Raw genomic sequence first — 21,378 nt, 5'->3', positions numbered from 1 at the left:
GCTTTAGAAGTGTTAACTCCCATTCTTTTTATTTATTTGTTCTCTCTCACAGACTCTTGAAAAAAAGATTCAATTACTCTCTCTTCTTTAACTTTCAAACAAAAAATGATGTTTACTTACAGTTTCTTCAGATAACTATTTACATCATACTTGCAGTAGACATGGTAAAACTACTGAATACAAAATTCTGTCAGTTGGTTATCATACAGCTTGAAGAGAGATTGCTAGCACCATCTTATGCTGACACAGACTGACTCACTCTCAGCCAGGGTTGCCAGGTAGAAATTTTTTTTCCAGCCCAATCCAGGCCAGAAACCAGCCCAAAACCCGCCCAAACACAAACCCCGCCCCTGACACCCCCACCCCTGCGTCACCGGCCCCGCCCCCGCTGTCACCGGCCCCGCCTCCCACGTCATCGGGCCCGCCTCCCCGTCATCAGCCCCGCCTCCCCGTCATCGGCCCCGCCTCCCACGTCATCGGACCCGCCTCCCCGTCATCAGCCCCGCCTCCCCGTCATCGGCCCCGCCTCCCACATCATCGGCCCCGCCCAAAACGTCACTAACCCCGCCCAAAAACGTCACTAACCCCGCCCCCCGCGGCCGAAAAAAATCAAAAAGCCGCCCAAAAAGCCGCCCGGAAGCCCAAAAAACCGGCCCAAAAAACCGCAACCCGCCGCGGGCAAAAATTTCCCGCGGCGGGTCGCGGAAAACCGCCCAATTGGGCGGTAAAACCGCCCACCTGGCAACACTGCTCTCAGCCAGGGTTGCCAGGTGGAAAATTTTTTTCCCACCCAATCCCGCACAAGAAACAGCCCAAAACCCGCCCAAACACAAACCCCGCCCCTGACACCCCCACCCCCGCGTCATCACCCCCGCCGTCATCAACCCCGCCCCCGCCGTCACCGGCCCCGCCGTCACCGGCCCCGCCTCCTCCGTCACCGGCCCCGCCTCCTCCGTCACCGGCCCCGCCTCCCACGTCATCGGCCCCGCCCAAAACGTCACTAACCCCGCCCCCCGCGGCCGAAAAAAACCCCGCCCTGAAGCCCAAAAACCAGCCCAAAAAACCGCAACCCGCCGCGGGCAAAAATTTCCTGCGGCGGGTCGCGGAAAACCGCCCACCTGCTCTCAGCAGTGTTGCCAGGTGGAAAAATTTTTTCCCACCCAATCCAGCGTAAAAACAGCCCAAAACCCGCCCAAACTCAAACCCCGCCCCTGACACCCCCACCCCCGCCGTCATCACCCCCGCCGTCACCGGCCCCGCCTCCCCGTCACCGGCCCCGCCTCCCCCCATCATCGGCCCCGCCTCCCCCCTCATCGGCCCCGCCCAAAACGTCACTAACCCCGCCCAAAACGTCATCAAACCCCGCCCAAAATGTCACTAACCCCGCCCCCCGCGGCCGAAAAAACCGCCCGAAAAACCGCGGAAAAGAAAAAAAAGAAGCCCAAAAAACCGCGACCCGCCGCGGGCAAAAATTGCCCGCGGCGGGTCGCGGAAAACCGCCCAATTGGCCGGTAAAACCGCCCACCTGGCAACACTGACTCTCAGAGCAACTAGAGTGACTCAGACACACCCACAAGACATTACACTATATCCAATGACATCATAGCTCATAGAATTGTTGACAGTTAATGCATGCAGCACTTGTCTTTCACATATTCCTACAAATTTTACTTCCAATCTTTATAACACCAGGCTTCCCAAGTAAAATTACAACAACAGTTAAGGTGAACCCATCAATAAACAGGATATCCTCACTGAAATTTGAACAGTGGAGAAAAATGAGCACAGAATACTGCCTTTATTAGTGCTGTTTCCATCAGCTATAATAATTTTTGAAGCTCTTTTAGTGATATTCAGTTTTGATTTCATGATATTTATATCTACTTATGGGATGCTTTGAAGTAAATTAAAAAGCTATCAAATAAGTAAAAATAAAGACTTTTGTCCTCCACCTTTGAAAGCACTGCCAATTCAACTAGAACAGCTTTTGACTTTTTACAGGTGGATCACGCATAGGCAGTCCATTATTTCTAATAATCTTTTATTATTGCTTTCAATAGCGTTTGCTATTGTTTTGGATGTACTTGTGACTCCACCTACTGCCAGCAAGCAACTTCTACTAGCTTTAACCCATATAATAGGCTAGATAGCCTTGTACCGTCTCCTGTTCACAATCTAACCTCCTTGAGTCTCACAATGGCTGCCAGGAACAAGTGGGATTCATTCCTGCCCCTGAAAATGCCACTGCAGACCACTAGGTCTTCCTAAAGTGTGTGTGTGTGTGGGGGGGGGGGGGGGGGGGGGGGAGCGTTGCTAGGTGGACTTGGTTTGGGAGGGGGACATTTTTGGTTGAGTGTGGGAGAGGGAACGGAGTTGGGAGTTTTGTTTACGGTTTCTGCTTAAACTAAGTGGCCAGTTTTGTTCGGCCTCTAATTTTATTGATAATGAGTGTGACTGTTGGGCAAACTGGATGGACCATTCAGGTCTTTATCTGCCGTCATCTACTGTTACTTATTTTAATATTAGTTTCCTTCCAACTATACATTACCAAAGATGTTTTCGTATGGTTTAGCAATGACCTAGCAGTGAAGAGACATGGTTGAAGGCCTGTTTAACAATTTTGTTCCTATCCTGTATATATAGGAAAACACCTCAATGAATTTGTCAGTACATGCTGAAGCATGGACAATGCTCGTTCATGCTTGCTCCTTCTCATCTTTCTTTAAAACTTGCAGGAGCCTGCTTTCTGTTTGGTCAGTGACCACAGACACAGAAATGCCAAATTGCCTAGTTCCAGGCTGGAAATTTTGGGACAGCCTGGATTTCTGACCACCTCATTCTGGTGCATTATGGAACTTGCAGCACTGATTGTAATGGGCAACATCAGGCACTACAAATCCCACGCTGCTTTGCGATGCAAGTTCAAAACAAGCCATAAAGTCTCCAACCTGGGTAACTGGCATCTCTGCACAGCTTATGACTCCTTTTAGAACCTAGAACATATGCATGTTAAGTCTGACCACCAGATGTGCTATGACTGATTCTCTTCTCCTGGGGGGGGGGGGGGGGGGGGGATGAATTCTGACTCTGAGGCATCATCAAACAAGCTGAGGAGCACTGTTAGCAGTAAGCCACTGGCCTAGCCCAAGAAAACGAGTTACCTTTCTTTGTCGTATTAAATCTCCTGTAGGTATTGAGCATGACACATTAGCATTGAACATCCATGCCATTAATTGCAGCACAGCTGAATACAAGAAAACTAAAAATTTATATCTACTCCTGGAGGAATTCTGTGCAACTGTGCAATTCAGAATTTGAGCAGAGTTTCTCCCCTGTGAAGAATTCTGCACAGGAAGGACATCAGTAGCTCCTCTCTCATCCCCTGTACTGGAAAAACCAACAGTTAGTCTCTCCCTCTGCAGCAATTTTGCTCCCATTTTACTTCATATAGGGACAGCTAACTGTATTTAGCAATGCATGGCAAAGAGATGGAGAGTGGCGCTCCTTGAACAGTGTCCTTCTCCTCTGCTGCCTGGTGTTAGACTGCTAATTTGAACTGCAGGGCAGTACAGTGTACCTGAGGGATTTTACCAGTATGAGGGTGGGGGAGAGAGCAGCTGAAGGGTTTTGTCCAGGGGGGGGAAGCAGCTGGGGGGATTTGCTGTGGGGAGGAGGGTACCTGGGTAAGCTGGAAGGGAAGGGAGAGAGCTTGGTGACAGAGATCTGAGGGTCTTGTTAGGAGTTAGAGAGAACTCAGGTTGGCTTACAGGGTTGAGGGTCTTTCTGGGGGTGGGGAAGGAGAATATGAGGAGCAAAGAGGAAAAGCTGGAAGAACAAGAGAGGAAAGAGCTAAAGAGGCAGAGAGAAAAAGGGGTTGAACCTGCTGAGAATTATGGTCGATATTCAAAGCTATCCGGGGAACATTAGCTATGAGGGCACCGGCACTGAATATTGCCAGTGCCTGAATAACTTCTGGGAATGTCCCCGGACCTTCCTGAGATTATCAGAGCCAATATTCAGCGGCACTATCCAGTTCAGAGCCTCTCCTGCTCACTTTGAATATCAGGTCCTGCATTTCTTTACACCTTCTCCTTTAGGGATTTTAAACATGTTTGTAAATTACTAAGGGGGAGAGATGATATATTGGAGTACATTTTCATTTTTTTTCTTCATGTGAATCAGGGTTGTTGACAAGGACAGGCGACCCTGGGACAGCAGCAGTTCATGCTGCTGCTTTTGCTATAGTACAGTAACACAAGCTTGAGATCACTTGTGGCTGCATCATAGGGCAACCCTGCAGTCTGTGCAGCTGGCCCAGAAATTTGGAGGCGAGTCCAACAGCCAGACATGCGTGGGTTGCTGGTTAGCCCAGTCAGGCCACCCTAGTATTTGGCACACACTACAGGGTCAGATCTCAGACCACCGAGACTGCTTGTTTCTATATGTGACAGAGAGACTTTTGGATGTAATTCCATGGTTTTTTTTCTTCCTCCTCAGGCTTGGTACCGTTCTCTGATAACTGCAGTGTGAGATTTGTCGGTTAGTGGGCGAGGGCTTTTTCTGGACATGCTTTCAGCACAGGTAACAAATCCTTTAGCAGGACCAGTCTTTTTAAAATGTATTTTTATGAATTTCCAATTGCAGTAATCAAACAAAAAGACGCTTGTATGGAGATGTATAGAGATATAGATAACATCAATATAAAATTTAAAAGAAAAATCACTTTGACATACCTCAAATTCACAAGTAATGAGGACCCAAGAAGGCGTACAAAGAAGGAGCTACAAAAATAACATCAAAAGAAATAGGTTAATCCTCCTTAATCGCTGATTTATTGGTATATCCTGGGTTTATCTGATGACATTCTAAATGAGTCCAACTGAGACGTGTCTAAAAATCTCTTGTTAACAAAGGAAGTAAGTTGAGGTGGACTGAAGAAAATAGGACCAGTGTTTCATGCTAGAAGGGCTTCTAAGCAGAAGAGATGTTCACAAACACTGACTGGAACCTAACATATCCAGTGAAATAGCAAGCATTTAGGGGGGAAGTTATTAATGTGGGTATTGTTAAGATTTTCTTTTTTTTAAAACAACCATAATTCGTACTATTTTAGTACAGAGAGAATTTTTTTCCTTTTTTAAAATGTTTTAACAATTTTTTATTGATGGCACATCGAAGAACAGGAACCCCCCCCCCCCCCCCCCCCCCCCAAGGAGGACAGAACAGTCAACATTGGTATACAATGATGCAAAATTGCATCTAACCAAGAGCATATCGGAAAACCCTCTATAACAAAGAGTTGTCAACCTTTACATTTTTTATCCTCCTCAACCCCACCCCACCCATTCCCAGGTGTCATGAATATAAAGGCCAAAGCCGTGAATGTGGGTTATTGCACTATAATGAAGCAGCCAAAAATGCAACACCATAATACACTCAATACAATATCCCACCAAGCTTAAAAACATTGAGACAAGGACAGAGAGAATTCTGACTCTTATGACTCTCCCCTGCCTTCTAAGAATGCCAAACCCACCCTCACTCTTCCCCAAAGTCTTATGTCGTAATCCTCCATTCCCCCTGCTTTCCTAAACATTATTCCATGGATTCTATATAGTGCAACTTAAATTGAGTGCGCAAATCCAGTCGTATTCTGGATCTGCACTCACAACTTAATTAGTTAAGCCAATCCGTGCCAATAATTGCCACTTAACAAGCAATGATTGACACTAATTGGCATTAATTATAATTTACGCACACAACTAAGCATATTCTGTAATGTGATGCACGTAAATTCTAAATTGCGTAGTTGAAAAGGGGGTGTGGCCATGGGTATGGAATGGGCAGGTCGTGGGTGATTCTAAAATCTGTGCTCATTGTTATAGAATACACTCAGTTCATGCCTAATTTAGTTGTTGACATTTACACTAAGTTTTACTTGGCGTAACTGCCTGCAACTAAATTTAGTCTCATGGACAGGCTCTCAGCATATTCTATAATCTGCGTGGAAATTTAGGCATATTCTATAAAGTACACCTAAATTTAGGAGCACTTTGTAGAATACATCTAGGTGTATTTTTTTTTCGGTGCTGATTTTTCAGGCACCGTATATAGAATCTAGTCTTATTTGTATAACAGGAATGTTCTAGTACACAGCTGTATCACAATTGGAGGTCGTTTAGAATCATACTACATGCACGTGGATCTAGATATTGAATATATGGCTCCCATGTCAGCCAGAACCACTTTTTGTGTTTCTAAGTGAGACAAGCATTTCAGGCCTCCCATTCCATCAAGGTGTGAAGAGCATTGCGCCATTGCCAGAAAAATGGGGCAACATCTGAGCACCAATGCTGTTTTATACATTTCAAGCCCAAAACCCTGGCTTTGTGTAAAATGTAGCGCTTACCCTTAGTAAGAGGCCCACAATGAACTAAGGTCCCCAATATTAGATCCTGTGGCAAGAGTTTCAGTTGCTGATGAACTAAATTCTCAACAGTGGACAGCACCCGGTGCCAAAACCTTTGAATGACTTTACAAGCCCATAAAGCATGAGAGAAGGAGGCATCCACCTCCCCACACTTAGCACAAAGCAGGGAAGGTATACATCCAGAATAAAACGCTTGCTTCATTGAAAACTATGCTCTAGTCAGTGTTCTAAAAAAGCATTCTCCATACCCCTGATGGCGAACCTATGACACGCGTGTCAGCACTGACACGCGTAGCCATTTTTGATGACACGCGGCGCCGCCACAGTGTGGTCCGCCCTCCCTCCTCGCTCCCGGAAACTAACCTTAAAGCCTCCTTTCACGTCGCAGCAAGCAGCAGCAGGGCAGGCCATTCCTTCCTTCCGTGTCCTGCCCTCGCCTGACGTAACGTCCGCGAGGGCAGAGCACAGAAGGAAGGAGGAGAGGTCTGCCCTGCTGCTGCTTGCTGCGACATGAAAGGAGGCTTTAAGGTTAGTTCTGGGCCCGGTAGCAGGTGGAGGGGGGGGGCCCAGTGACCTCGGGTGGGCAGCGATCTCGGGTAGGGGGGGCCCGGGGGCAGTCCTAGTAGATTTTTCTCGAAGTGACACACCACCCGAGTTATGCTCGGTTTTTTCGCGAATTTTGACACACCAAGCTCAAAAGGTTGCCCATCACTGCTCTATACATAGCATTATGCATTACCAGCGGGAACTGTCTCAATGTTTTGAACAAATCATCAGGCTGAAACCTAAGGCCTAATTCTACAATGGTAGCATAAGGTTTCTTAGGTGTGAGAGAAACTAAAGATTTATGACGACTGGATACAGACACCCGAGTCAGTTGTGCATGTTTAAAAAATGTATGTAAATGATCAACTTTCCTGATAGCACAATTAGCATGTAGTATCCGCATCACATAGTGGATCACTTGCATATACGCGAGACATCCCCCAGTTGAGTGGGCATAGTATGGAAAACTTGATTAAAGGATTGCAATATACCAGTCTCAGTAGGCAAGTCAGCAACACAAAAATGACCTCCCCGACCCCATCTAGCAAAGACAGCCGAGGCTAGGCCTGGAAGAAGTCTAAGTAGATCAGTAGTTAAAAGAATTTGCCATGTTGCTCACATAGATTTGAGCAGAACATTATGTGAGCCCTACTGGGACAGAGAAATATCCAGAGTACCTGAATGTAACTCACCTTGAGCTACTACTGAAAAAGGTGTGAGCAAAATATAAATAAATAAATTCTTCAAACTTCGTGGATGTGTTCTCCTAGGTGCGTGTAACAAATAATAAAGGTGCAGTGGTTTAAAAAGCTCTCTCTCCATAGTCCAAGGGGTAAACTTCATTATCCAATTCTTCAAAAGTCTAAGCAAATGGTCTACATTGTACAAATGCATATTAGGAACACCCAAGCCTCCTACTGCCCAAAATCCATACAAAAAATCTATACGAATTTTAGGTTTCCTCCCTTTCCATAGAAATTTTTGAAGGTCTCGATTCAATATTTTTAAATTGCTTTTTGTAATCCAGGGAGGGAGCTGTTGAAGGACATAAAGCCAGCATGGGAACAAGGTCATTCAATACAGGTTAATTCTCCCATAAAGAGAGAGTGGTAGGGAATTCCAGATTGTCAACTGTCTAGTATATTGTAACAAAGAGTCATTGTTAGCTGAATAAAGTGACTGGGAATTAGCTGGAAGTTGAATACCCAGATATTTAAATTGATTCACAGACCACTGTCACCTTCCAATCTCTTAGGCCTGGGGAGGTGAGCAGAGCTTCTGATTTACCCATATTGAGCCGGAATCTCCAAAATTCCCCATATTCTTTGAAACTCTCCAACAGGACCGGCAAGGAGCAAACAGAATCTTCAACAGATCATCCGCAAACACAGAGATCTTGAGTTCCGTGTTGCCCACCTCAACCTCTTTTATTTCTGGATTGCCCAGTATCTCCCTAATTAGGGGATCCAGAGTTAACACAAAGAGCAATGGCGAAAGGGGGCAGCCATTCGCCAGAGCCCTAGGAGCTTGATAAAGCGTATGGATGGCATCATTAAATCTACCCCGGATATCATGCCTATCTAAGACTTTATGCATAAATCCCCAGTCTACTCTATCAAAAGCTTTTTCAGTATCAAAGCTGAGTAAAGAGGACTCTTCCTGAGAATGCACTGGCTCAAGTGTAACCAGAATTAGTCTAATATTTTTAACTGCATGCACAGGTATCATTTTATGCAGTGAGACCTAGTTAATAATAACTCAAGTTAACAGTGGAATATCATATCTTAACGATAGCCCACAATAATCCCCCTCCCCTTAGTGGTGAAGTAGGAGCAAATGGGAAAACATGCTAGGGTTTGGGTGTGACAGTTTCCTGAAAAGTATACAGGTAGGTAGGAATAAGGATAAAGAATGCATCTCCTTAGCTGTTAGAATAAACATAAGCATCTAGTTGGTAGAAATGATACTTTATACAAAAGGACTGTTCTGGATGTGAAAACCTTGGTCTTTCTCATCTTCTAAGCTTTCAGTCCATGACCTGGAGTATGATCTGAAGGGAAGATCTGATGTGTTGCTAGTCATTTTCTTGCAAAAGTAAATATTGGTACAAATGTCTATTTTTCAGAGTAGGGCTGGTTTGTAGAAAAAAAAGTAAATCTGAAGAGAAACTTCCTGTCAGGAGGAATTTTTTACCCTAGATTTCACTGAACAAAAAAAAACCTAAAAAGAACATAAATTGTATGAAATTCTCATACTGAAGTTGACTTCTCTGCAGTTCTTTTCTAGGCAGGCATGTCTGTGGCAGGCTTTGTTAGTAAGCAAGGCTGGAAGATGCTGCTGCAGATTCGAAGGCCACAAAACTCCCTGGGCTGCTCAGAGAGGAAAGATTTCCTTCCATTCAGGAGCATGTTCTCTCACAAGAGTGGTGCTCGGCATAGAGACCAGTTGCGATGACACAGGGGCTGCTGTGGTGGATGAAACTGGCCATGTCTTGGGAGAAGCTCTATGTTCTCAGAAGGACGTCCATTTGAAGTAGGTAGCTATTACTCTGGGCACAGTAATGGAGACACGGGGTTGTTTATCCTTTCCCTCTTAGAGGAGTCATTCCATCCCTATTTTTTTTTCATTTTGGTCACTCTTCTCTATACCTTTTATGATTTTGCTATATATTTTTTTGAGATGAGGCAACTAGAACTGCACACAATACTCAAGGTTTATTTTATTTTGTGCTGCAAAATCAATAAAGCTTGCATGTTGCAAAGATGTAATCCAGTGGTATTCACTGAGGGCTGCCAGTGGGTCATATTTTCAGGAAATATCTAGTATTTATGTATGAGAAAGTTCTGTATATATTTCCTGCATTGTATACAAATCTCTCATGCATATTCTTTAGGGTTATCCTAGAAACTTGATCCGTTGGCAGCCCTCATGCACTGAGAGTGAATACCATTGATTCAATCCATTCCTTTTATGTAAAACATTTTGTTATGTCAATAGGATCTTGTGAGCCACAGTTTAATCTCTTTCCTGGTAATCTGCTTGCTGCTTATTCATATTTTAGGATTATTTCATGCTGTTTATACTGTTGCTTGCTAGAATTTCTTCATAACTTAAATGCAATGCAAACCAGTGTCTCAGGATCTGGTATTCAAATGTCAGCCAACTCAAAAAGGCAGAATTAGGCAGACTTTCCTCCTTCCTAATTTTTCAGCCTTATGATGCTCAGATAGCGTAGAATATTGTACAGTTAAGAGATGTTAAGACAAAACACACTTCATTCACATTTTGTTGAAACAGATTAACTTTTGCCCATGGGTCACAACTCTTTTTTTTAATGAAATAGAATTATAGAGAAAAGGAACAGCCCCTTCTTTGGTGGGAGTGGGATTGTCTCACTGTGCTTCATAACAACTGTGTGATCATAAATGAAAATAAGAAACACGGCAGTAGAACTCTGGAAGCTTATTTGTTTATTTACAACATTTATATTCTGCGCGATCAAAATCCTCGGTGGATCACAATCAATATACACACAATATAAAATAAAAGACAAAATAACTTCAAGCTGCCCCCTAACTTACCTAAATAGATATATTTTAAACTCTTTTAAATGCTCCCATTTGTTGAATGTTTCTTAAATAAAAGGAAAGAGTATTCCACAATTTACGTTCTGCAGTTTGAAACATTGAGGCCTGGTATTCTTCCAACCTCACCACATGGAAGGATGGCACCTCTAACAACGCCTTATTGGCAGATCGTTATTCTGTGACTGGTTGGTAAATATGCAAACTGGTGGGAGTCACTACTGATGCCAAATTATTCAAAACCTTGGAACACCAATAATAAAATCTTTTATTTTACTCAATATTCAATTGTTAACCAATGCAACCCCCTTCCTGAGAACTGGAGATACATGTTCAAAACAACAACCAACCAAGACTTTAGCAGTAGCATTCCGAGCTACCTGCGGAGCCTTAAATGATCTCTTAGAGACAATCAAGAGGCCATTACAGTAATCAAAGCATGGGATTACAATGCTCTGTACTACTAGGCTAAAGTTGTTATCTACCAAGAAGTCTATGGATCCTCTAACTATTCTTAATTTAGAGAAAACAAAACCAACCATTTTGTGAACTTGATGTTTCATATTCAATGCAAAATCCAAAACCACACCTAAATTATGAAGTTTACTCACTAAGGGAATGGAAACATCATCGATAAGAAAAGTTGTAGGAATATCCTGATAAAACCAAAATCAGAGTTTTAGACATATTAAATTGAAGATCATTAGCAAACATCCACTGGTCAATAGTATGTAAACAAAGACACAGCAGGTCAAAACATTCATCAAAGATGTATTAACAGGTAGTGAAAACTGTATGTCATCAGCATAAACCTTAAACAAAGCCAGACAACATAATCTGCGTTGAGGCAACAAAAAAATATTGAATAACATTGGCGACAAGCAAGATCCTTGTGGGATAAGCATTGAACTCTTCATAAATACAGGATGTTTCTGATCTTATAATTCACCTAGAATGCTCCCCGTGCTTTTTCTTTGCCCTATCTAAGTGAAAATCTCCTTCCTAAACACATCATTCTTTTCAGTGGATATCAGTAGCATTGTCTACTTAATTTATATTTACCTCCAGTAGCCACAAAAACTCATCAGCATTTGAGCAGATTGAGAGGGATATGGTAAGATTTCAACAGTAACAAAGGTGGCGATAGATATAACTTCCCAGATCTGTCCACATGCCTGGTGCTGGTGTGTCAGATCTGCAGGTTTTCCATATTTAAGGACTCCACTTGCTATTTTATTGTATGGTTGCTCTGGAAGATTTTGTAGTTGTTTCTTAATCATTTTATTTATTTATATTTTAATTTGTAAATCACTGAAATCTGTATTGCCCAAGTGGTATATTAAAATGTTTTCTTACATATTGTGTTGACATTGTAAGTAGTATACTATCAGGCTTATTTTCAAAAGAGAAGGGCGCCCATCTTTCGACACAAATCAGGAGATGGGCGTCCTTCTCCCAGGGTCTCCCAAATCGGCATAATCGAAAGCCAATTTTGGGCGTCCTCAACTGCTTTCCGTCGCGGGGACGACCAAAGTTCCCGGGGGCGTGTCGGAAGCATAGCAAAGGCGGGACTGGGACGTGCTTAACAAATGGGCGTCCTCGGACGATAATGGAAAAAAGAAGGGTGTCCCTGACGAGCACTTGGCCGACTTTACTTGGTCCATGTTTTCTTGCGATCAAGCATCAAAAAGGTGACTGAACTGACCAGATGACCACCGGAGGGAATTGGGGATGACCTCCCCTTACACCCCCAGTGGTCACTAACCCCCTCCCACCCTCAAAAAAAAAACTTTAAAAATATTTTTTGCCAGCCTCTATGCCAGCTTCAAATGTCTTACCCAGCTCCCTGACAACAGTATGCAGGTCACTGGAGCAGTTTTAGTGGGTGCAGTGCACTTCAGGCAGGCGGACCCAGGTCCATCCCCCCCCCTACCTGTTACACTTGTGGTGGTAAATGTGAGCCCTTCAAAACCCACCACAAACCCACTGTACCCACATGTAGGTGCCCCCCCCTTCACCCCTTAGGGCTATGGTAGTGTTGTACAGTTGTCGGGAGTGGGTTTTGGGGGGCTCAGCACCCAAGGTATGGGAGCTATGCACCTGGGAGCAATTTCTGAAGTCCACTGCAGTGACCCTAGGGTGCTCGGTTGGTGTCCTGGCATGTGAAGGGGACCAGTGCACTATGAATGCTGGCTCCTCCCATGACCAAAGGGCTAGGATTTGGTCGTTTCTGAGATGGGCGTCCTTGGTGTCCATTATCGCCGAAAACCGTGGACGACCATCTCTAAGGTCGACCTAAATGTTGAGATTTGGGCGTCCCCGACCGTATTATCGAAACGAAAGATGGACGTCCATCTTGTTTCGATAATACGGGTTTCCTCACCCCTTCGCTGGGACGTCCTGCGAGGACATCCTCAAGAAAACTTGGGCGCCTTGTTCGATTATGCCCCTCCACACCTACCTTGTATTGTAATTTGAATATTTTTACTGCTGTAATTATCTATTGCTTATGTTTTGATTTATTCTTGCTGTATACCGCCTTGAGGGAGTTCCTTCAAAAAGACAGTAAATAAATCCTAATAAATAAAAACGTTAACCTAAACATAAGCCTGTTTTGCTCTGTCTGGAGATTTTTCCCAACAATTTCTTTTCCATTTAGAGCAGGTGGAATCATTCCTCCTGTGGCTCAGCAGCTGCACAGAGAAAATATTGATGGAGTTGTAAGTGATGCCCTCAGTGCCAGTGGTATCTCCCCCAAAGAACTTACCGCCATTGCAACCACGGTGAAGCCAGGCCTTGGTCTAAGCCTTGGAGTGGGTCTAGCTTACAGTGTGAAAATGGTGAACCAGTACAAGAAACCTTTCATCCCAATCCATCACATGGAAGCACACGCGTTAACAATTAGACTCACAAATCCAGTGGAATTTCCTTTTCTGGTTCTTTTAATTTCTGGCGGTCACTGCCTGTTGGTGGTAGCTCGTGGAGTCTCAGACTATCTCATGCTGGGGCAGTCATTGGATGAAGCACCAGGTGAAGCATTAGACAAAGTAAGATTTTTTTTTCAATTTGAATTTACTGGACTAAAAAATTATGGCATTTTCTGAAGAAGGCGTTGATGGGCAGAGAAGTCTAAAGCTAATCTCCGTATAGAGAGTTTTAAAAAGTGTGAACAGCACCAAAATGAGAGGGCATATGTAATAATCAGTGTGCAAAAATGTTGCTTAAATGGTGGGAGGATGGGATGTAGTCATAATTTTGACTTGCAGACATATTGATGGATATGATGGCATTTAAGTGAATTGAGAAAAGCAGTATGTCATAATGATGTAATTAAATTATTTTATATTGTATCTAACTCTTCAAAATAGAACTAGAGGTTTTGCCAGTTCCATACACCGTGTTTCATCCCAGTGAAATCTTGGTGGCTTTTATTCTTTTTTATTTTTCTTCTTTATTGATCTGAAGAAAAAGTAGAAACTGTTCACTGGGCAGGACATACAATATATAAAGCTATTCCCAGATTTGGAATAATGCTATTTATTTTAATTTAATTGTACAGTTTTGTATATTACTTCTATTTAAACAAATGTGATATAATCTACAATCGAAACACATCAGCGTGTACCCCACTCACCCTACCATCCCCTTCCCTAGGCCATAATATATACAGTTTCACTTCCTTGCCCCCTCCTGCAGCCCGTCTTCCCACAATAACCATTCCTGCTCCATAACACGTGTCCTACCGACCATTCCCTCCCCTTCCCACACCTACACATACAGTGTCACACCCTTGCCCTCAAACCCTTCTGCTCACTACCAGCGGCAATTAGGTTTCTGTAAAGGCCTGTGTAAAGAACCATACCGCTACTAATTTACTAAAATGGAGATACTCAGGAAATACTCTAGTCCTATGTGGTAAAAGATTACAACACACAAGTGCATTTACTAAAAATGCACTCCCTCTGATCTGATTGAGATCTGTCTGCGTCCCATCAGGGCTTTGAATGCAATAATCTAATTTTAATAAAACAAATGCATGTGCCACTGTCTCAAGATCTGTCTTTGATAAATATGAATGCAAATAGTGTAACATTTTGAGTTTCTAAAATAATGTCCGTATCTAGGCCAAGATCTCATAGTTAAATCATAAATAGGAATATAACAGTATTTCTAAACTTTGACTCACCAAGGTTGCCCAAGGCAGCATACCCCATTTAGTTCTATGCTGAAACCAGGATCTGGGTCTGACATTCCTACCCATACTGCCTCTGACCTTGAGGGATTCAGCTTCGGTGATGCTGCGACCACCATTGTGTCCACTGCTGCAAACAGCTGTTCAGCCTGACCACATGTCTGTTTCCAGTCCCAGTCATTGGGCAGAATATCTGAATATAATCTCCAACAATTTAATATACATGGCCAGTTTTGTGGATCATGTTGATCTGAGGTCTTAAATAGACATTAAAAAGAAAGGCGAGAGAATGAATCCCTGCAGCACCCCACATGTGAAGGTCCAAGCCATAATATATAACATAACATATTTTGTATACCCTCACAAACCATAATGGTTTACAACTCAGTAAGGCAATAATCACAATACACTGATACCAGAAAAAAATAAATCTGCTAACATGAAATGACTATCTATCATTTGGATGCTTATTAAACCGCCATGTTTTTAATTGTTTACAAAAGTGCAAATAATTTGGATTGGATTTAAAACTGAAGTTTTAAAGCAGTGAACAAAGAAAATAAAATTAAATAACATAAAATCATGATACGAACACAACATTCCTACATATGACCCCCTCTAAATATAGAACTATATCAGACAGAATAACAAAAATCTCAACAGAAATTAGAATCAAAAGTCCAGGTTTTCAATACTTTATGAAAGCCTAGATAACTTGTCATGCTAGTAACGTTAACAGGCAATGAGTTCCGTAAAGAAAGTCCTATATAGCTGGAAGCTCTTTTCCTTGTAGAAGACAATTTGATCATTTGAAGTAAAGGCAATTGCAATAAACAGCACTGAGAAGAATGTTAAAACCCCCCACTGATTTTCTTATTTTGGAGTATCCAAAATATAGCCTTAAAAACCAAACACAGTGTCTTAAAACAATTCTGGCAGAAGCAGGCAACCAGAGTAGTTCTTTCAAAATAGGTGTCACATGGTCAGTTCTCCTTCCATTCACCACCAGTCATGCTGCAGTATTTTGGACCAGCTGAAACCTCTTCTGACTAGATAAAGTAAGTCCCTGATACAGAGAATTACAATAATCAATTGTACTTGTAACACATGCATATATTAATTTGATCAAATTGGACTGAGTCAGAAGGGGTTGAAGCTGCTGATTTGGAATTAACAGGATCTAATCACATGATTAATTTGTTTATTGAATTTTAAAGTACTGTCACATTAAAAAAACAAGAGTTAGTATTTCATCTTTCAGAGGAATTTGACACACCCCCATTAAATGAGGAATAGTCACGAGACCTATTCACGTGAGTGATCCAAATAGCAGCAGATTTATCAGTATTCAAAATTAATTCAAGATCTATCAACCATTTTTCAAGAAGATCAAATTTACAGTTAAGGTCAGACATAACCTGAGTCTGGTCATCCTTCCTAAAAACAATGATTTGTATATCATCTGCAAAAAAAAATGGAACGTAAAACCCCAGTTCTCTAACAATTCTGCCAAAGCTACAAGATACAAATTAAAAAGCGTAGGTGACAGTAATGAACCCTGGGGCACACCTTGCTCAACATGTTTATGAGAAGGAAGTTCAGAATTCCAGCATGCCAGTTGTTTCAAGTTGTATCTCATTGGGAAAAGAGTTCCAGTGTTTTACTTCAACAAAGATAAACATTTTTTTTTACAAACGGAGATAAGGTTTAATGAATAAATAATATGCTAGGTAAGCTTTTTCTTTTGAATCAGTCTAGTGGAATGATGATCAATGGATAAAGAAACTAAGGAGGTCTTTCACTAAGGTGCGGTAGCGTTTTTAGCTGGCGCTAAACTCTGAGACGTCCATAGGAATATAATGGGTATCTCAGCATTTAGCGCTAGCTGACTTTTAGTGCAGGCTAAAAACGCTAGCGCTCCATAGTAAAAGACCTCCTAAGGTGCTCATTTTCAAAGCACATAGACTTACAAAGTTAGATGGAAGGACATTTTCGATATGATATCTAAATCTGACTTTGGAAGTTTTACTGAAAACATCCAGAAATCAAGTAGTAAAAATGACCATTTTCAAACCAGAAAAAGGTCTATCTTTTTTTTCTTTGAAAATGACCATTGCCTAGTTTTTGTTGTGCTTAACATGTCTACCTTTTTGGACCATTAAAAAAAAAATTCCAAATGAAAAGTGCACAAAATCAAGCCACTGGGATGTAGGAAGAGCCAGCTTCCCTAGTAGATTGGCCACACAGACATCACAGCAGAGTAGTGGGGCACCCTAAGGGGCACTGCAATGGACTTCACATAAAAGGTCCTAGGTACACATCTCACCATTACCCACTTATATTGTATGGTGAGCCCTTCAAAACTCACGAAAAACCTACTGTACTCAACTATACACTATTACAATAGTCTTTATGGCTGCAGGTGCCACCTATTTGTGTGTTTTGGGTTTTTTTTTTTTTTTTGGGGGGGGGGGGCTGACACTTTCCACCACAGGTATAATAGAGTGGATTATGGGCCTGGGTCACCTTCTCTACGGTGCACTGCACCCACCACTAGGCTATTCCAGGAACCTGTTTGCTGTTCTAATGGGACTGGCCATAACATCTGAAGCTGTCATAGAGGCTGGTATGTACTGTTTCATTTACATCTTGGCGGGGTGGGATGGGTTCATTCCTTTACTCCTGCAGTGGTCATCTGGTCATATAGGGCACTTTCTTGTGGCTTATCTGTTAATAAAACAGGACTAGACCAAAAAGTCCAACTTATAGCCCTGGATGTTTTTGTTTTGCTCCATTATAGCAGAAAAATGTCCAAGTGTCAGAAACACCCACATCCCGCCCTTAACACGCCCCTGGCATTCCCCCTTGTGATTTGAATGCACTTCTGATGGACTTCATAGAAAAATGTCTAAAAATTGGTTTTGAAAATACCAATTTGGATGTTTTTGTGAGAAAAAAACCCAAATTCAGATTTATGACATTTTTTGGATGTTTTTCTCTTTTGAAAATGAGCCCCATAGTAATCTATATAACTTTGTAAGTCTGTGCTTTGAAAATGAGCCTCTGTATGAGATAAATAGCTAGGGGCTCTGTTTACTAAGGTGCGCTAGTGTTTTTAGCACGTACTAAACGCTAGAAACACCCAAATATTCCTATGAGTGTCTCTAGCGTTTAGCGTGTTCTAATTATTAGCATGCACTAAAAATGGTAGTCTGCCTATAACGCAGCTTAGTAAACAGGGCCCTAGGACTCATAAGAATTTAAAGACAATGCATAAAGTTTTAATTTCTATTCTGGCCACCAATGGGAGCCAGTGTAAGGTTTTAAGCAGTGGTGTAACGCTGTCATAGCAGGTTTTGTTCAGAATACTTCTGGCAGCAGTGTTCTGAATCAATTGTAGTTTTGGTCAATGAATTTTTAGAGAGATCTATATACAAAGAGTTGCAATAATCAAGTTTAGCAAAAAAAAAAAAAAATCAAAGTATGAACAATCTTCTTCAAATCATCAGGAGATAAAGAGGAACAAATTTGTCACAAAAATCGTAATTTGTGTAAATCACAAGAGAACAAACCTTTACTTTGAGAGTCCCAAGATAAATCAGAGTACAACCAGACATCGCGGATTCAAATTACTGTTTAAATTTAATAGATCTATCATCTAAAATTGGATCTTAGTTTGGAAGATTAAAACTACATTGACTCACCCATGGTAGTGTAGTATTGTCAATTTAATTTAAGAAAACGAGAACCCATCCAACTAGAAATTTTCAAAAACCAATAAAATCATATGATTATAAACATTCTGAATAGTTAGTAGTCAATGGAAAAATTATCTGCACATCATCAGTGTAAATAAAATAAGAAACACCCACTGTAATTTTTTTTTTTTTTAGTACTTCATATACCAGTTGAAGAGAGTTCTTGTGGTAAAAAATATGCTGCAGCAGACAGATCTAGCAGCAGCAAACACTCTGTTCTTTTCAGTCCATCTGTTTAGGTCATCCAGCACAGACATAGTGATGATCTCAGATCCATACATAAGCTAAAATCCTGACTGATTGTTGCCTTCATATAGTAGAGAGGTGTGGTAGCCGTGTTAGTCCACTCTTAAAGGTTATCAATAGAAATCAAACAAAATAAAACATGGAAAAGAAAATAAGATGATACCTTTTTTATTGGACATAGCTTAATACATTTCTTGATTAGCATTCCTTCGAAAGCTAATCAAGAAATGTATTAAGTTATGTCCAATAAAAAAGGTATCATCTTATTTTCTTTGATTTCTATTGATTGCCTTCATATAGAAATTGCTTGAGCTAGCTTGAATCAACTTTTCTCCCTTAAGGTAGTCTCATTTTGGCTCTCCAGCCTCAGTGAAAGAGGTGAAATATTTAATTTTCAAATGGTTTACAACTTTCTCTTTTGCATTTTTAATGTTTTCTGAGAAGTGCTGGATTTACGACTATGGAGACCAAAGTCCCCATTTAGCCCAATTTACAGTTGGGCAGTGATAGGCTTCTCCCCGCTGCCACAGCTGTGCTCCAGAAGGAGCTCCTTGAAGGGTCTCTTTTCCTTTGCAGTCTGGATCCCTCAGTTGAGACTACCAACTGGCAGCTGCCAGCTGATGTTGAATTGTGATCCTGATTTCTTGAGATATATAGGCATCTGAGAATTGGATTACCACCTAATTTTCCACAGGCTAATACATAGCTTTCACAAATGACCCAGTTTAGATATAAACTGATGACCTAGCGTTAAAGGGCTCTGGAACCCTGTGCCAATGCTCTGAACTATCTATATGACTATTCACTTCTTTTAGTCATATAGATTTGCTTATTTTAAACCATAAACATATCAGACACTGTGACAAGTTCAGTAAAACACTTTCAGTGAGATCATATGTACAGTGTCTAATAATAATGTTCATGTTGACCAAAATGGTTTTCTTCAGATTAAGGAATGTCTTGGACTGGTCTTGCACTTTGGGAAGTACAGAATACAGTACAAAACTTGACATATGCAACATATCTAAGCCAGGGTAAATGAATTGTTTCGTGATGAACATTTAAGAAGGTTTCTGCTTGTCAGGTAACCCTTGGCACTTGGTGAGTTGGAAGTTAGTATTTTTATACAACATTGAACATCATAAACCTAGTTAAGGCAATACCAGATTGCAGTGAATGATTAACATGATGGATAAGATATCCCTAACCCAGGAAGAATAGGATCTAAATCTCATCTGCTGAGAATTTAAAAGATGATAACAGATAGCAGCTCTATGAAGTCTTTACTGCAACAGTTTATTCATAGCCATGCTGTTTCCTGAAGAAGAATGTCAAGGTTGAGGCAACATAATGATTTGTGATTGCATATAGCAAGGAAAAACAAAGCCTTTTGTAGAAATTAAAAATCAGGAGTAAATGGATGCAGTCAGAAGGCCCTCAGAAAGGAATACAAAGCATCTATGTGTGTGGAGGAATGAGTGTTTGTGGCAGAGGTGAAAAGTGTGAATTTGTCCATGAATTCTATAAACTTATGCGCCCAAATTTGCATTCGCAAGTTATAGAATAAGGGCAATTGCACATGCACATTATAGAATAAGGGAAGTTGCTTGTGCTACTTAATGTAATAATTGACTGTTAATTGGCAATTGTCTTAAATTGATGTTAATTAGCGCTGATTGGCACCAATTAGCATTTGCAAGTGCAACTGCCTTTAGTTGCTATTCTGGAAGTTTTGCACACCAATTCCATCATGTGTAACTTCTAGGGGGTGTGGACACGGGCAGGTCCGGGGTTTTCCTAGGAGTTAGGTGTGCAGGTTATAGAATACTAGGAGTTACACATCTAACTGCCAATAGCTAGGCATGAACACTTGCACCAGCCTTTGACATGGTGTAAACTTTTGTGCCTAGAGTTAGGCGCCAAACTACAGAATTATGCTAGTATTCTATAACAACAATTCCATGCTTAGCGCGCATCATCCGGATGCCTAAATTTTGGTGCTCTTTTTTGAATCTTCTCCATAATGTGTTGCTTCTGCTCCTGTACAATCTAAATATCTTTGGAAGCCATGTTTATAAACAACAAAATTTAAGGGTCTGAACATTTTACAGTGTAGTACACGCACATACAGTCTATGTCCTTTTGAGACTGGGAGAGTTTACTCCATGGAGTATACAGTTTCCAAAGGTGCACTTTATATTATCTGTGTGTCTGTGTTCTGTGTGCATGAAATCCCAGTAATTTCTCCGCCCTACCACCAACTTTCAATCTTCAGTCCTTTTCTGTCTCCTCAATCTACTTCTCCCTCAATATCTCCCCCACCAAGCCTCAATCATGCCTCCAACACACCCACAGCCTAATTTTGTTCTTTGTCTCAATTTCTCCCCTTTAGCGATCCAGTATGTTGTTTCAGCAGAATAGGTTTTGTCTGTGTGTGAAGCTCCTTTCAGCAACTTAAGACACAAAACTGGGACTCTTGGGTAGCAGAGTAGTTAGTTCAAAAGCTGATTGGTCACTAAGAGACTTTATGATAAACAGACACTGGGTCTTATTTAGGAAGTCTTTTGAATTCCTCTCACGTACCTTATTTTACCTCTTGGGTTTGAGGCAAGAAACCATAGC

At 41.6% G+C, this 21,378-nt stretch overlaps 1 protein-coding gene across 1 annotated transcript in view; it reads left to right on the top strand.

The window, feature by feature from the left end:
• The window catches only part of OSGEPL1 (O-sialoglycoprotein endopeptidase like 1), a 38,855-nt gene that overhangs the window by 7,424 nt on the left and 10,053 nt on the right, over positions 1-21,378 (top strand). The window contains exons 2-4 of the mRNA XM_030210580.1: positions 4,498-4,581; positions 9,252-9,508; positions 13,220-13,607. Of these exons, the coding sequence (XP_030066440.1) occupies positions 4,567-4,581; positions 9,252-9,508; positions 13,220-13,607 (660 nt within the window). The 5' untranslated portion in view covers positions 4,498-4,566. The remainder of the gene's footprint in view (positions 1-4,497; positions 4,582-9,251; positions 9,509-13,219; positions 13,608-21,378) is intronic.

This window comes from Microcaecilia unicolor, chromosome 7 (assembly GCF_901765095.1).
Source record: "Microcaecilia unicolor chromosome 7, aMicUni1.1, whole genome shotgun sequence".
Classification (NCBI taxonomy): Eukaryota; Metazoa; Chordata; class Amphibia; order Gymnophiona; family Siphonopidae; genus Microcaecilia; species Microcaecilia unicolor.
This window is presented reverse-complemented; position numbering and strand designations above follow the sequence as displayed.